At 42.9% G+C, this 15,258-nt stretch overlaps 1 protein-coding gene across 3 annotated transcripts; it reads right to left on the bottom strand.

Moving 5' to 3' along the window:
• Nucleotides 1-1,737: 1,737 nt before the first annotated feature.
• Nucleotides 1,738-15,181, bottom strand: LOC110982265 (uncharacterized). 3 transcript variants are annotated; one of them, XM_022240563.2, is made up of 6 exons: nt 15,074-15,181; nt 14,129-14,264; nt 8,553-8,728; nt 4,117-4,232; nt 3,293-3,509; nt 1,738-2,546 (listed from the first exon to the last, which is right to left on the bottom strand). In XM_022240563.2, the coding sequence occupies exons 1-6, from the start codon at nt 15,074-15,076 to the stop codon at nt 2,268-2,270; spliced, it is 927 nt and encodes a 308-aa protein (XP_022096255.2). In that variant the 5' UTR covers nt 15,077-15,181; the 3' UTR covers nt 1,738-2,267. The 3 variants fall into 3 exon arrangements, with proteins under 3 accessions (XP_022096255.2, XP_086997574.1, XP_022096253.2); XM_087141448.1 differs by having other exon boundaries at nt 14,825-15,181; XM_022240561.2 differs by having other exon boundaries at nt 14,811-15,181.
• Between the last annotated feature and the right edge of the window lie 77 nt (nt 15,182-15,258).

Raw genomic sequence — 15,258 nt, forward strand, 5'->3', positions numbered from 1 at the left:
AAAACGCCATGATGTCTTGCCTCTTGTTACAAGTAGTGAAGTAGACACCACATTTTCTGGATTTCTCTGGATGACGACATCCTGTGGAAATGATTATCTCAGGATGTCGTCATCCAACTTTTACGATGTCGTCATCCCGTGATAAATTATCTCGGGATGTCGACATCTTGCGTTTACTATGTCGTCATCCCGAGAAAAACATGCCAGGATCTCAACAAGTTGGATGGCACTTCCAGAGCTCCGTAATATACAAATTAAAAGAGGAAAACAATAGTTAGAGTAATGCAATTCAAAGGGTGGCGCTGTTCTCATCTGATTCTGACAAACTGATGCATGACAGAACGGCTGGAGAAAAAGACCAAGCGTTGGGAAGTGCTGTAGTGGCCTACATCGTACATGGAGGCCTACATCGTCAATTCCAAGAATATGCCGAGGATCGCACCAGGCATGCACGGGTCAAACGATAGCCGTTATCACACGTCAAATACAAGAGTCATTGTCGCCTTACATTGCCCACTATATATCGCAGATCGGGGGGGGGGGGTGTAACAAAAGCTGCCCTCCCCCACATGGGGAAAGCCCACAGAGATTAACCCTCCAAGTTTTGCTCCCACCATGAAAATTTGCTTCTGGATCGTCCCTCGTAGAAGAAAAAAACGTAAATAAATATTAGATTTTCTTATCAGCCATCCAGGCAACACTAGAGGCGGATTTTTGCAATTTGCAAAAACGAAACCAAAGAAGAAAAGGCAGGATTGATTTCGTCCTTGTCACCATCAGCTGCTATTTTCAAAAAAAAAGAAAAGGAGATGTCCTGTCTAGCGCGACCCGAAATTCGTGGATGACAGGCTTCGTGGTTTACCCGACACTTAAACCAGTAGCCCGTGTCGTTATCACGGCCACACAGGTGCGGAGATGTCTTTCCCTGATGTGGTTCAAGGAGAGACGCGCGGCAGTCACCAGTCCCACCTTTGCTGTGGGTTCACTGCACTGATTTCTTTTAATGACAAGGATATAACTGGTGCACATCATCAATCCCGTGAACTTGAAGGACGACTAAAAGTAGGCCTACACGTACAACGAAGGTTGTTTCAAGTGAGTGATAGACAGTCTTGATATGAAAACCAGATTACCACAGTCTGCAACCAATCGACCAAGTTGTCCAAGTACAATTAGTCGTGTGCCAACCCCCCCTGACCATTTTTTCCCCAAAATACTTTTTAAATTTTACAGTTCAATGTGCAGTAAGCTGTCTCAGCATTCCTAGATTTTTTTACCCGATAATAACCACCAATGTTAGTTTCATAAACACACTTCTACTTCACCCCCGACTGTCGTCTGTTTTCAGCAGGCGTCGTTCTTACATAGTGTGCATGTTCCGTTGCAGAAGGTCTCCCCAGTTTGTCAGAGTTCGTTATTACGCAAATGCCCAAATTATGTCCCGGAAACGCGGTGCTTGCATCTGGATGGCGCATCGCCACGCTCGCGGACACATACGCCCTTTCCAGGATATTGGTTTCGTTTTTTCCCAAGTTAAACCTGATGTTTACAGTCCTGACTGGACGTTTTGCTCCAGGAAGATTACCTTGTATGATTTGAAGCTAATGATGGTTACTCTTTTCATTTGGACAGAGCCTTTAACAACCTACAAAATGGTTCAGAGACAGAGAGAAGACAGATCCAAAGCCAAGCTTTGAAAATGACCACGCCAAACAAGTGTAAACGAAGAAAGCCCTCTTTTCAAGATTTTTACAATTTATTCTACTGTACAAAATAAATTCTTTACATTATCTTTAAATGACTTTATCAAGTCACATAAATGATTTCAAATACCAAAAGCAAAAAATCAAGAAATGCAACGAGAACTTTTGTACCCACTCAAGACGTGCATCTATTTTTATTGTTGGTACATGTGTTACATAAGTTAATTTCTCTGCGTCCAAAAAGTTCTTCTCCCTGTTATGAGGATAGCAGATGACCAGCTCTACCACCACCTGCACGAAGAGCTGAAAATTACAGTCAAGTATTAATTTGCCCAGACAAAGGTGGGTGTGCTTAGTCAAACTGTTTCAAGAAATGCGATGCCCAGCTGAGAATCTTGAAAAAATACAATTTCTCCTAATAGTGTAGTAGTATTCGTGTATGTGCACACTCTTTTTGGAATTTGACAAATGAAAAGCTCATGTGACCTCGATGTCGGCCTGTGGCATATTAAAAGATGATCGAATGCTTGTGCTCTCACTTCATCCTCTGTGATATTCGGATGGTTATTTCTCAATAACCTTCAGTTTCGGTCGGGCCTGGCAGATTGTGACCAACTTGGTGCAGAAATCGTCCGTGAAGGGCAAGTTGCACTGGTAGATGTCCAAGTGCCTCAGCTCCTTGCAGCTCTCCAGGCACTTGAGGATGTCAGCCTCCTTGAAGTTCTCAATGCGGGCCACATTCAGGGCCTGGATGGCAGGCAGGAGTTTGGCCACGTTGCGCAGGGACAGGCCGGTCAGGTGGGTGCACTGGCAGACATTCAGGTTGATCAAGTGGGGAAGATTCTAGGCAACAGAACAAGGTGGAGAATGGCTGTACTGTAGTTAAGTCCCCATAAGCTTATTACAGGTTACTCACAAGTCATCTAGTCTCCAGTCCAGCCACGAACTACTCTGACCTAAATAAATTGGGACAAAGGCATCCTGTTTTTGCAGCAGCTATCCATGTTAATGGCGTCTGGACTTGCACTTTTGACTAGTGAGTGACTTGTGATTTGACTCGGGATAGACTTTGATTAGACAGAAGATTTGACTTGTGACATACTTTGATTTGATACATGATTTGACCTTGGGTTAGACTTTGATTTTGATTTGACATGAGATTATTTTGTGTAATTGTTTGACTGGTGACAGACTTTGATTTGATATGACATTTGACTTGTCATTTGACTTATGCTAGACTTGTCATTCGACATGCTTGACATGTGAGTTGACTTTGGATTGGTGGTGGACTTGTCACTTCTGGACAAAAGGTGTTTTACAAGAGAACAGGGAAACCTTGTCTCACATGGGCTTTCAGAGCCATGGTAACATATATGGCCGTGTCCAAATCACTAGCTTTAGCTTGAAATTACACGATTCCATGCCACTACTACAGACAAGCATGTAATTTCAAGCAACAACCAAGTTATTTGGACAGGGCCTATATCTACTGTCGACATGTGGCCACATGTGTCGCCCAACAAAGACTCTGACCTAGCTCTGTGGACAAGACACAAAGCCAGCCTACAGAACCATCTCTGACACGATACCTTCATCAATCTCTTCAGCAATTCGTCATTGATCAGGTAGCCGCAGAATTTCAGGTTCAGGATCTTGAGGTTGGGTGAGTGGGTCATGATCATCTTGAGGGAGCCCATGGTAAGGTAGGCATCGCTCAGGTCCAGCTGCTCCAGGTCGGGGCTGAGGACACTGGCCAGGGAGGTGTTGTTGAGCCTCTTGGAGCGCTTTAGGCGTCGAACGATGTCACTAGAGTGCCCCCCAAAATGACAAGATTATGGAGAAGGGGGGGTCCAAATAAAGTACATGTCCTGTGATTTTGTGGTCAGGGTTGGATGCCTGTGGATCTTAAGGAGGCGGCACCTGCCTTTGATGAAAGGGGGTTCCCCAAATGGAGGGGAGCTTTTAATACTCAATGACTAGTTGAGGATGACAGAAAAAGTAACTCCTGAAATGTAACGTGAAAGGGGGAGGATGAAGTGCACCCCTTCTGGATGTGCTACTGGTGCATAAGACCCAGAATTGATTGGCTAAAGTCTGATGTGTCTGAATGAAGTGAAAGAAAGCTGCCCTGGAAAAAAATGCGCGTGGTAAAAACTGAAATCAAATACAACATCAATGAAAAGCTTGTACAAATCGGCAACCCTGTCTTTTCAAAAAGGTACATGACCACAACTGATATCCAAAGGGAAATGCAGAAATAGTTCTCTACTCATTTTTGAATTTATCAAATGATAAATTCCCTCCAGTCAGTAAATCTGCCCATTAAAAAAAACAAACATTGGGTCCTCTTGGCATGTGGACAACAGCACCAGTGGGGGGGCCAGGGTCAGGGAAGCTCAGATATTTGCCTTACCCGATGATGTACTCATCCATGATACCTTCCAAGCTGTAGTCGGCTATGTTGATGGTTACATATTGCAGGCACATCTCCAGTAGTCTGACCACCTTGGTGCCTTCATGGTAAGGATACTACAAGACAATAATAACAATACTAATACTACTAATACTGTAGACAAAGAAGATTATGTCAAGTATAGTAAGATATACATGCACAAAATATTTCACTGATTGTTGTATTAATGAGGCGGGTTGTGGATCTTTCATTTGAAGTTTATCTTCACGGTTCAAATACATACAGATAGTGAATGCCTTCATCACTGGATGAATATTTCTGCCAAACAAGTTGTGAAAATGTACACCACTTTCCACATGACAGGAATATATATGTCTTTACACGTATATTGGAAAACTGAAAACTCTCCAGTGGAGTTTGAAAATAGACAGACAGTGTTATTTCTAAAAAAAAAAAAACACTGAAAACAAGGCAACAAAATAAAAATCTAACTGCATACTAACAGTATCCCAGGTAAAATGTTCGAAGCAAACACACTTATAATGCATTTAACTGCAATCTTAGCAGATATATAGAGTCTGAAGCTGATAGAAGTCACTCGTAGTTTCGGGAATTCCGGGGGGGGGGACATAAAACCCCCAATGAGAACTGTTTCATATCATAAATATAGATTTTCCTACATCATCGGTCTGGGATGCCAAGCTTTTTAAAGGAGGCACCTGCATAAACATTCTGTAGGAATCAAGCACAAAATGTCCTGCCAAAAAATCAAAGGTAAAAATGAGCCTTTTGGCAGACATTTTGGTGGACAATATTAACTTTCTTAGTTAACCATGAAGCTAATTTTCAGGAATTTTCTTCCACGTTGTCCATTTTACAGGTAATCAGTGGCACGATCTTTGAACGTTATCTTTCAAGGGGAGAGGGGGATAAGCCCTGTTTGGTGGAATTGTGGCTGAACTCTGCCTTCCTGAACCCTGCCAAATCTGCCCGAACTTCCTTGCGGATCTGGAAGGATTTGAGAGGACTTGGGTGAATAAAGAAGGTGGAAAGTTTCCGCCAAAATTTAAAGTACCAAACAAAATGATTGTAAAAAACCGATACCAAACACTGAATGTAAAAATATTACATACCAGCAGAACTCTCCCTTGGGGAAAAAAAATTGAATAATTGAGTGCCAAGACACATCACTCCTTCACTTCATCTGTAACTTGTCTATCAGCCATTACAATGAATAGTAGGTCACCCCTGGTAAGTTAGACCCCGGTGCCGGTCACACGAGGGAGCAAAAACCCAATTGTCAAGGTGCCTTCCTAATGAGGCCGGCCCCTCCTTTGATCCAGAGGGGGCAGGAGAAATTGATGGAGTGTCGCTGTAATGAGCCCCTGCCTGTCTCGGATACCATCGGTGTTGTGACATGGTATGTTTCATTTGTCATTGTCAAAGTTGTATGGGCCTGAGATTTTTTATATACGGTATTTTATCTCTCCGCCTTCTTTTTTTCGGAGCCATTCTGTTAGTTGGTAGTGGTGGTGTACGTAAATAAACAAATTTGGGAAAACTGGCACTGAAAGGTCAGCCATTTGGGGGACCAGTAGACAGGATTTGATGAAGTGTAGTTTTAATAGCAACAATTCTAATGTAACAACAGATTCATTCTGAATATATCGTAACGAGAAAACAAATACAGGCTTACAAAGAGAGAAAAAAATTCAGAAGCAGAGAAAATGGCATTGCAACATTGCTGTCACAAATGTCACAGAAATTCTGAAACAAATGTTAAACGGATGGTGTCACAAGTTACAGAAAAGTACCCCGCACGCGACAATACAGGGAGCCAAGGGTACATGTGATTTCTGTAAACCCTGATTTTCAATCCAGCAGAGGACTGCATTGTGGTGCAGGGTTTAACAGAAGTTATAATGAAAGCATTTTACTATATGAGACTTGCAAGAAAGTAGAAATGCATCCTATATTCGGACATTCAAAATGTTGATGTGGGTGTGCCTCGGCTGAAAAATACTCAAATCTCCACACCTTAGTGAAACAAATCCTGGCAAGTTATTTAAGTTGCCTGTCAAGCTTCATCTCTGGAGAATGTTCCATTTTTTTTTTCTTGTTTGGGAGTTACTGGAAGATCTCATGTCGGAATGGGTTATCAGATGGTGACATTGCGGGGAGATTCCTTAGTAATGGGAAGCTATGTTAACCATTAGATCCCAATTAGGGTCGCAACTCCCGATATGCTTGTTAACAACTAGGGCATGACCCCATGGAGGGGGGGGGAAGTACTAGTGGAAAGACTGCGATCAGAAAAGAGAGAAAGCCAGAGACAGACCGAGATCTAGATTAGGGAGACCCAGCCAAATCTGTGAGGAATTAGCTACGAGTGACCCATGAATGGTTGGGAAATTATATCAAACTAACTAGTGACGGGGGACCAATAGTCAAAAGGGACCAGGAGCCTACGGGTACGATCCTAATCATTGCCTGACCTAGTTTTTTTCAAACCGCTGGTGCCAAGGACGACCGTTTGGACATGCCTGAACTTGGGGGTGAATTTTTTTCCTCCCTGGCTGCCAACCGGAGTTTGGAAGTTGCAGTGCTGGATACGTGGTGGAGCTCTGCACTTGGGAGACGGGAGGGCTGATGGATTTCATTCCAGGTGATTAATAACGGTTAAGCATGGAGGTTGGGTTCTACGGCCATCTATCTCTGTCACCGGAGATTAGTGAAGTAGGCCATGCATGGTATACTGCCAGATGGGGGGGGGGTTGAGAAGCTGTGCAACACAAGCCCACCCCCCCCCTTCCTAGTTCCATCACTCACATACCTGTGTGGTGCACCGTGTGTGGGGCAGGAGTTGCAAGGGGCTCACCGCTGCATTCAGACACTTCTACCCCAGGGGGGGGTCACGGCCGCAGATGTGTCTGAATCTGGATCAGGTCATGGGGAATAGGGCTGGCGATCATTTGTCTCTGATGTCAGGGTAACCTAAACAGAGTCTGGCACTTAAAGGCAATTGCTACAATCATGTTTATATACTTTTTCACACCAGCACAATTGCCATTATCCATTCATGAATTTTAAGTGACAAGAATTCTGATGGAAAGACGCGGCCTTCGTTCGCACCGTTTACTCATAGCGTAGAGCATTTTTGATCTCATATTAAACCCGACATTTTCATTTCACTCTTCCCGCCGCGATTTGTTTTTGGTCCTAAGCAAAGTGAACCATGGCGTTAAAAGCCGTTGCCCCTTTGTTGCTCCTGCATTCTTGAGCCGGCTCTGTTTGGAGTTACGCACGTGTGTCATCGATGCAACAGTCATTCAAGTCTTTCTTGTCCAAGAAGTTTACAAGCTGTGTACAACTTTTTTTTTTTAACAAATGATTTCTACGACATGCACATCTGGGAGGTGGAACACTGCATGCTGTCTGTGCTAGCCGTGAACCCAGGTTGCAAGGACCAATGACCAGATTTTGTGACTACAGCTGAAGGAAAAAAAAACAACATCTGGGGAAAAACTTGGGCATCAGCAATTTCAATAACAATTTGCAAATTTGTTATCGTGTGCATAAGCTCTTGGTGGTCCATTCCTGTCTAACCACATGGCCTCTTAGGACCAGAATCTTGACATCAGCAGCAAAATGGAAACACCGCTCACCATTCATAACAAGGCCAGAATACAGAGTAAGGGACCAGGAACCTCCGTTCATTACGAAGCTAGACTAAGGAGAAAGGGACCAGGCACCATCAATCCTATTTTTATGCCACACCGTACTCTGAGTGTGTTGTAACTCTCCCATCCCCCCCAAAAAAGAAACAAAAACGTGAAAACAGGACAATTAAGGCAATGATGACCTTTTTAAGATTTCCAATGATGATGGAAATACATGTAGGGTAATTTTAAATGTAGAATATTGCTCTTTTCTAGGGACAAATTTTGACTTTTTCAGAAAGGCAGTGCAACATTTTGAGGGCAAAGTCTCAATGAATGGTGAGTGAGAACTGAGCTGTGAAGATTTCAAAGCCCACTTTGAACATTTTAGCCAGAGGTGATACAGGTTTAGATGTAAATTCCTGTTTGCTAAAACCAGGGGATGCACTTATATTCCAACAAATTCATCTAAACGTTTCATTTCAGCTTGCCTAAAGGGTTTCACAGAGTAAGACTTTGGGTCTTCTGGAAGGCCGTTTCAAATTGCAAATACCAGATGATCTGCAATTGAATAAGGCTTCACAGAGTTCACTTTTGAGGAAAATGCAAAACATGAGGAAAAAAATCAAGCAATGAATGATGATGAAGTTATGATACATTCTAGAGTCTATCTTAAAAGCTCTGGTAATGGTGTTTGCAAAGGATACTTTCTCCTTTTGAATGGCGATCATTAAAGTAAGTTTAGTTCTGTTTGATAGTTATTTGACTGACACGTACCCGCTCAAATCGCTGACTGAAGATGGACCTGACGTACACCACTCCATTTTCCGTCTTCATCTCGTACCGCTTGTGGCCTCGTTCCGAGACGGCTTTGTCAAACTCCTCAACCAGGGTCTCTTCAGAGTACGTGGACAACAGGGGTACGGTCATGATGTCAGTCACCTTCACGTAGCCTGGGTGGGAGGTTGAAAAAAAAGGCACTGATTTACGTGGTGTAGTTAGATTGGTTGTTTCCAATGAGCCAGTTCAGTCTTTCAAAAACACAAGGTCATTCGAGTCAGAATCTGTGTATACATATTGCTGTTCCAAAATGGCCTCATATGCGTAAGCGTTTGGGGCATGTGCTGCTGGAAAACCAGCCTTGCTCAATAATAAAACATGCATAACAGGTAGGCCAATAGACAGAAATACAGGCAATGGAATATTCTGGGTTTGATGGGAACCGAGCAGAGTTGCAATGGAGTCCATCACAAGTCACACCACAAGTCTAGTCTCAAAACCAGTCACAAGTAACAGTGTGACCAACAACAAAGAATACCTTTCATTGAGCATGCATCATTTGAATAACTTGTGGCTTGACTGCGGGACTTGTGATGGACTGGCTCAATTACAAACTGGAGCAAAGAGCAAAGTAACAGTGATGAAAGTTTTATCACAAAGATCTCTTGTAGCTGAATTTATCATATCAGCTTATTCTACAAGTCCAATGCAAATCTGGTCATAGACAAGTGAACCCTGACAAAGAAAAACCTCTGTCGCAGTTCATTTGAACAGTTTATGGACTTGATTCTAGATGGAGTGACTTGTTTGTGAGTGACTTGTCACACACTTCTGGGGACTTTTGGCTTGACTACAACCTTGACAATCACTACAACACCGAGGACCTGGTCTCTAATTACTCAAACAGGCATGATTTGCATAGCAGAGCACACGACACTTGCAAGACACTTTTCAAATTCACAATTGACGTCTGCCATGCATGTTCTTGCAATCAACTGGTACACTCTTAATTTTCATGTGAGGTCATGACAGGTGGTAAAAATTACCCATGTAACAAGGACACCGTCACAAATTGTGCCCCAACCTCACGGAATGACCGAATTAATCCAGTCAACAAAATTTCTAAGTAGTGCTTTTAACTATCAAAGGGTTACTTGCCAAAGGTGCTACAGAAAAAAATCCTTTTGGGGAATGGATGAGAAACAATATAAAATCTAGCTACTGATCTGTGTTCCAACTTACGTACAGTATAAGGCTGACATTTCACCATGTGCCTTGTTCACGAATATAATTGCTTTTCCACATCTGGAAAATACTTATCCAAAAATACAGAAAGAAAAATCTCCAAGGCTGAGAAATGAGAAAATGTATTGTACATATCAAATCCCCTTCTATTCTGGAATGCTGAATCAAACCAAGCAGAAGTTTAGCAATCGGAGTAAAAAAACAGGGAGGGGAAGGAAAATTTGCATGGCAGCAAACCCGTCATTCATCTAGCCCTCCCCGAAATGACATTGACACCGGGCTGGAAATGAGACATTTGCAATCGACACGGCCACTGTTTTGATGTGAGATGTGAATCACGCCAACGGTGAAACCCTTGGCATATAGCGTCATTTATCAGCGCCGGGATTGCCTGGATTGCCGAGGCGAATCTCACGCTGTCGGTTTCAATGTAAACACGGGTGACAGGGCTTAAAGGAACAATATATAGTCTTGATTTTTTTTAATAATTTTTATGAGGTCAGGCAATTAGATCGGGTGGCCTGTTTTTATTATCCGACAAAGAAGTGAAATGTTACAGTTATCAAGTTCAAATTTGTCAATGTTCTCCAAGGCTCACATTTGGCAAAATTGAATTTCAAGCGCTCTCAGCCTTTGGTTCTGAGGATTAAAAATCTTTAGAAAATTGGCCTGGGTAACATTTCAATGCAACCCCTGTAAAATTTGTATGAGATTTAATCCAATTATCAATCTACATGTAGATATAAACAGAAAAAATCTGGTCGGCATTGTGGCATTCACTGTAGCTTCCACTTTCAGTTCAAGTCCCCCCAGGATCTTGTGGATTAGTTCTTCCTAGAATTATCTCTGAGGGTTCCCCCCCCCATATATCTTTGAGGCAACCAGGCTGTACTGTATAGTGCACCTGCTACAAATCCTGGACAACATTATCAAACAAGACAACAGTGATAACCTCAACTCCCTTATGATCCTATAAAAATTCTCCTAAGTACAGGAAACCACATCCTCTGTACTTTAAATTTCAAAGACATTAAAGGCCACATACATGTAAAGTAATGGTGCCAGGAAGCTCTCCTAAAACCCACAAAATCCTTAAAACCTCCCAGTGGATTTTGAAAGATCTGGGATTGTTACCTTGTACTAACATGCACAATTTTTTTTTTTTGGGGGGGGGAATATTTTCAAAGTGATTGTGAGGAAAGCTTTCAGAAAAATTCCAACCACTGACCTTTCTACCTACAGTAAGTAGTTTAAAATGTTAAAGTGATGACCAAGCAAGCAAAATGAGTCACAAGTCACAAGAATCACTTTTGAGTAAGCAGGTCTTTGAATTTAAGTTCACTATTTCCACCCTCAAGACTTACACTGCTAGAGCTGGCCACACATTCTTTCTCCCTCAGACAGAGTTCAGATACATCAACTGTATATGTCCAGTCTGAGCCTCTCAGGACACTGATGGTCCTCAGTGGCAGTCCCAATGTTTATTTGGCTTTTTCACTCTCGGTCCATTTCACACTTTGCAACAGAGGCAAGCAGTGACTGATGACATGTGGATGCCCGTGCAGGCTGGCTTGTACACAGCTTCACTTGATAGGCCGGGGAATTGGTTTACTATAAATAGCCTTATCCCAAGAGTTTCTGGGGAGTAAAAAGGACGGTGGGTTCCGTGACAAGAGGGAGGTGTTATGTGGGGCTCTGCAAAACTGGGCTGATTAGTTGGAAACTGGGTCAAAGTTGGAACTGGATTGGATGAGGTCGGGTGGGGGTTTGACTAGGTTAACATGGATTTACACGAGGGTTGGATTGGGATGGTTGGAAATTGGACATGGGTGGCGTTGTGTTGCCTTGGTTAGTTTGAGGTTGGACTGCGTTAGATTTGATTAACAACAGAAATGGTTCACAAGGGTGGTTGTATTGCTAGTTGCTTGGATTGGGTTAAGTTGAGTTACGTAAGATTTGGTAGGGGTTGGCCTGGGTTGGGTTTGGTTTGGCTGGGCTTGGTTGGGTTGGGTGGGGTTGGGTAGGGTTGGGTTGGGTAGAACACGTAAGTAACCTTTTGGGGGATAACTGCAATTGAAAACAAAACACTGCCTATGGAAAAGTATATGAGCTTGAATCCCGAAGTTTGTCATGTGTCGTGTTGACCACATAATTCATGACCCATTCATGAATTTAGGCATGTCATTTAGGCATGTTAGGGCCAACTGACAACAACCCCCCTAAAAATGTCAGAGCCTGGCAAAACACAAAGGGCCGTGTACACAGCATAAACAGTTTGCACCACACAAATCAAACTAATATTATCAGAGCCTAAAAAGGTTTTTTAAAAAGTGGCGAAATACGTCGGATTGTCCATCCAGAGCGAGAAAAGTGCAGTTTATTTTCCCCTGGGGAACCCTTGTCAGAGGACAGGGCTCTTATGGGACCGTAGTCCCCAGAGTCTGGTGGTAATGGATGAGTCGTGAGCTGTGTATACGCTGGCCTACATTAAGATGGGAAACAATATCCTGGATGTAATCTTGCATTGTGTAAATGTTTGGATTTTCCAGGGTCCAGGAGGGCCAAACAAGGGATGCTAGACCCCAGATCTACTTTGAGGGGTGATGAGATGTCTTTAGACGGCGTTGATAGGAAGGGGGGGGAGGTTTAGTTGGACGTTAAGGTTGATGGCCATCTTGACCACAGGTCTTTGTCTGAACCAGTGTTGTGGTTGAGCATCAGAAGACCAGACACAAGAGGTAAGTCACAGGGTGAGTAATGACAAAGGTATAATTTTGTTGCAGTGCATTTGAGTAGCTTGTGCTCGTGACATGAATTCACACTGGAGGCCCTGTGTTGGCCAAGGGATGGTCATATGGGAGCTTGCGATGGTCTTATGGGGTCTTGACTCTTTGAGTCTCGACTATAACATAGTGCAACTTTTCCAATGAATTTCAGCTTAGCTTTGCGCATGGACTTAACGCACGGTCGCCCTGAAAACACAGTTGGCAGGCAACAAAGCCCCCTCTTTAGATCAAAACAGTGTAATAATGCACTGTAGAGAGGTTTCACAACGTGGTTGGCATGTCAGAATGGAACATGGAATACATGTAAGTCATGTAACATATGCATACGACTACCCATTACACATGCAGAAAATGTACCTGCATACGTTAACTATTCAAATACATAACTTTCTACCAGCAACTACACTAACAAAGAGCAAAGAGCTGGTAGGGGCCTCCGAGGAGGGAAGGTGGAGGTAGGGGTGAGAGGGGAAAGGACTAATATGTATGTTTCCTCCCTCCACTTAGTTTTGCTTATTGTTCTGGGCCGAACATTGAAGGCCAGCACAGCTTTTGTGATGGAAACGAGCCGTCTGATGTAATTCTTTTGTTACTCAGTCATCTAATGCAGCAGTAGTTTTTTTTTTGAGTGAAATTTATTGATTTCCTCTGTTCCTGGAAAAAAAAATGATATTCTTGCATCCGGAGTTTTCCCAAGAATTTGAAACCCATAAAGGTGAAGCCAGCGCTGACCTACTCACTCGTTGACTACTTTTTTAAAACCAGATTCAGAAACTTAAAATTGGTTCACGTTGTGATTTTATTCTGTTGCAGCAAGTCATTACATAACCGAAAGTCGAGTCGATATTTGAACAGTATAGAATTCAATAGGGTTAAATGCTATCAATTCAAGTTGTTTTATGATATATCAAGGGTTGGTACTGCCTGCTATGGAGTATGGACATTAAATGACGATGTTGCATAAAATGACTTAATATCACTTTTTGAAAAAATAAAGCACTTTCCGCTTTATCGTGTACGTCATTACTAATGTCCTTCGCAAATATATATGTGGGGCATATCTCCAGAAAAACTCCTGTAAGAAATATTTTCAACGGTTTATGTTGCACGCTATGCATGCTATGTTGGCAACATGCCGTACGGCGTCTCCATGTGAGACTACAACATCCACTAGTATCCAACACTGGCTACGGCTCTTTACCCTTTGATAAAAATTTGAAGCCATAGTCATAGGAGACCCGACCAGAATGCAGCTCGCCGTTCATGCACGACCCCATACAAACCTGTGTATTAACGCAGTGGTGCACCGGCTGTGGTGGGTGAACATACATGCTAAGGGCTAGGAGTCCCACCCAAACAGTTCAGCGGGATGCAATGTGTCATAGTATTTTTCTAGTAATTAAAAGTCCCATGAAAGCCCCGGGTGAGAGATTGAGCACAGAGGTCAGCTTGAGTGGCTCAAAAAATCCACACTTTGCTCAAAACAGCTGACTGGAGCTGTGTTCCCATGCGAAATGACTCTGCGGAATGTGACGTTGTTACCTCGTGAGCTGACGGTCAGTCCCTCCTTAACTGCTCCATATCTCAGGAGGTAAGCAAGCCTTTTGCCCAGCTTGCTGTTCTTGGGATCTGCATATGGATCCTTCCTTTCTTCCCTGTTCTTGGCAGACTGGGAATCCTGCAAGAGAGATACAAAAAAAGATGATTACAAGGTGATTCCAGAATTGTAGAGTTTGCATAAACCTTTCATGCTTTTGGGTCCGGAAGTTGTAACGAAGATGGAGGAATAAAACTTACTGTGCATGGTATCAAACATGTTTTTATCACTTCCCTAAGTATTGGAGTTCCAAATTTTTGGACGTATGTCAGACAAATTTTACGTGTAGCCAATGCACTCTTGGTACTGTCAGGCCGAGATATTGCATGGAGTCAGCATAGGCCTCATTTACGGAGGTGAACAGTGCAACATCACACAACATTAATCATACTAGTTAGGAAACCCAGCTCTATGGAAGACTCTTTATTAGAATTTCCCGAATGAGCTGAAGCTGGGTTGTCCAAGCAGTCATGACCATAGCCTCACTAGTGTGGCACGGACTCTCATTCCCGATGGATCGGGAGTGAGAGTCCTTGCCACACTAGTGTGGCTATCATGACCATGACGTTTATTTCCACTAAAAACGTGGAAGAATAAAACCTCATCTGCTTAAAATTCCTTACTTACATTACGTTCTTTACCATTGGCGTTAGAAGTGCTCTTTGCACTTGGCATTGTGAAGAAGGCCCCGGCCTAACTGTTATGTTAGTATGAGAACGTTAAGGTTTTCGAGACACGTGCAAAAATTCCAATTTCAGACTTCTTCCGTTTTCGAGCCTTCGGGTGATTTCTTCGAATTTAAACGCAGGAAAATTGCTTGAAATGTCTTTACTAACAGAGTAAATTACGATTAAGAGTGTGGAAAATGGCAATGAAAATGAAACACTGACCATGCAAATTTACGTATGTCACAAACACTGTTACGGGTGAATATCAAGAAAGAAAAATTGCACAACCACTCATCATCATTTCACGCCATTTCACCAGCCAGTGTTTACAATCGAGCGCCCTCTTTTGACAAAGGTGGAAAAGCGGCCCAAACTGGAGAAACAGGGATCGCTGAACAATGTAATTG

The sequence above is a fragment of the Acanthaster planci genome, linkage group LG09 (assembly GCF_054643075.1).
Source record: "Acanthaster planci isolate LZ-2023a linkage group LG09, COTS_SCS, whole genome shotgun sequence".
NCBI lineage: Eukaryota > Metazoa > Echinodermata > Asteroidea > Valvatida > Acanthasteridae > Acanthaster > Acanthaster planci.

Excerpts from the sequence above, each read along its gene's own strand:
- LOC110982265 (XM_022240561.2), bottom strand. The coding sequence starts at position 14,858 with ATGCCAAGTGCAAAGAGCACTTCTAACGCCAATGGTAAAGAACGTAAT. Across the intron at positions 14,265-14,810 it reads CCAATGGTAAAGAACGTAAT|GATTCCCAGTCTGCCAAGAA; the intron begins GTAAGTAAGGAA and ends TCTCTCTTGCAG. Across the intron at positions 8,729-14,128 it reads ACTGACCGTCAGCTCACGAG|GCTACGTGAAGGTGACTGAC; the intron begins GTAACAACGTCA and ends CCTCCCACCCAG.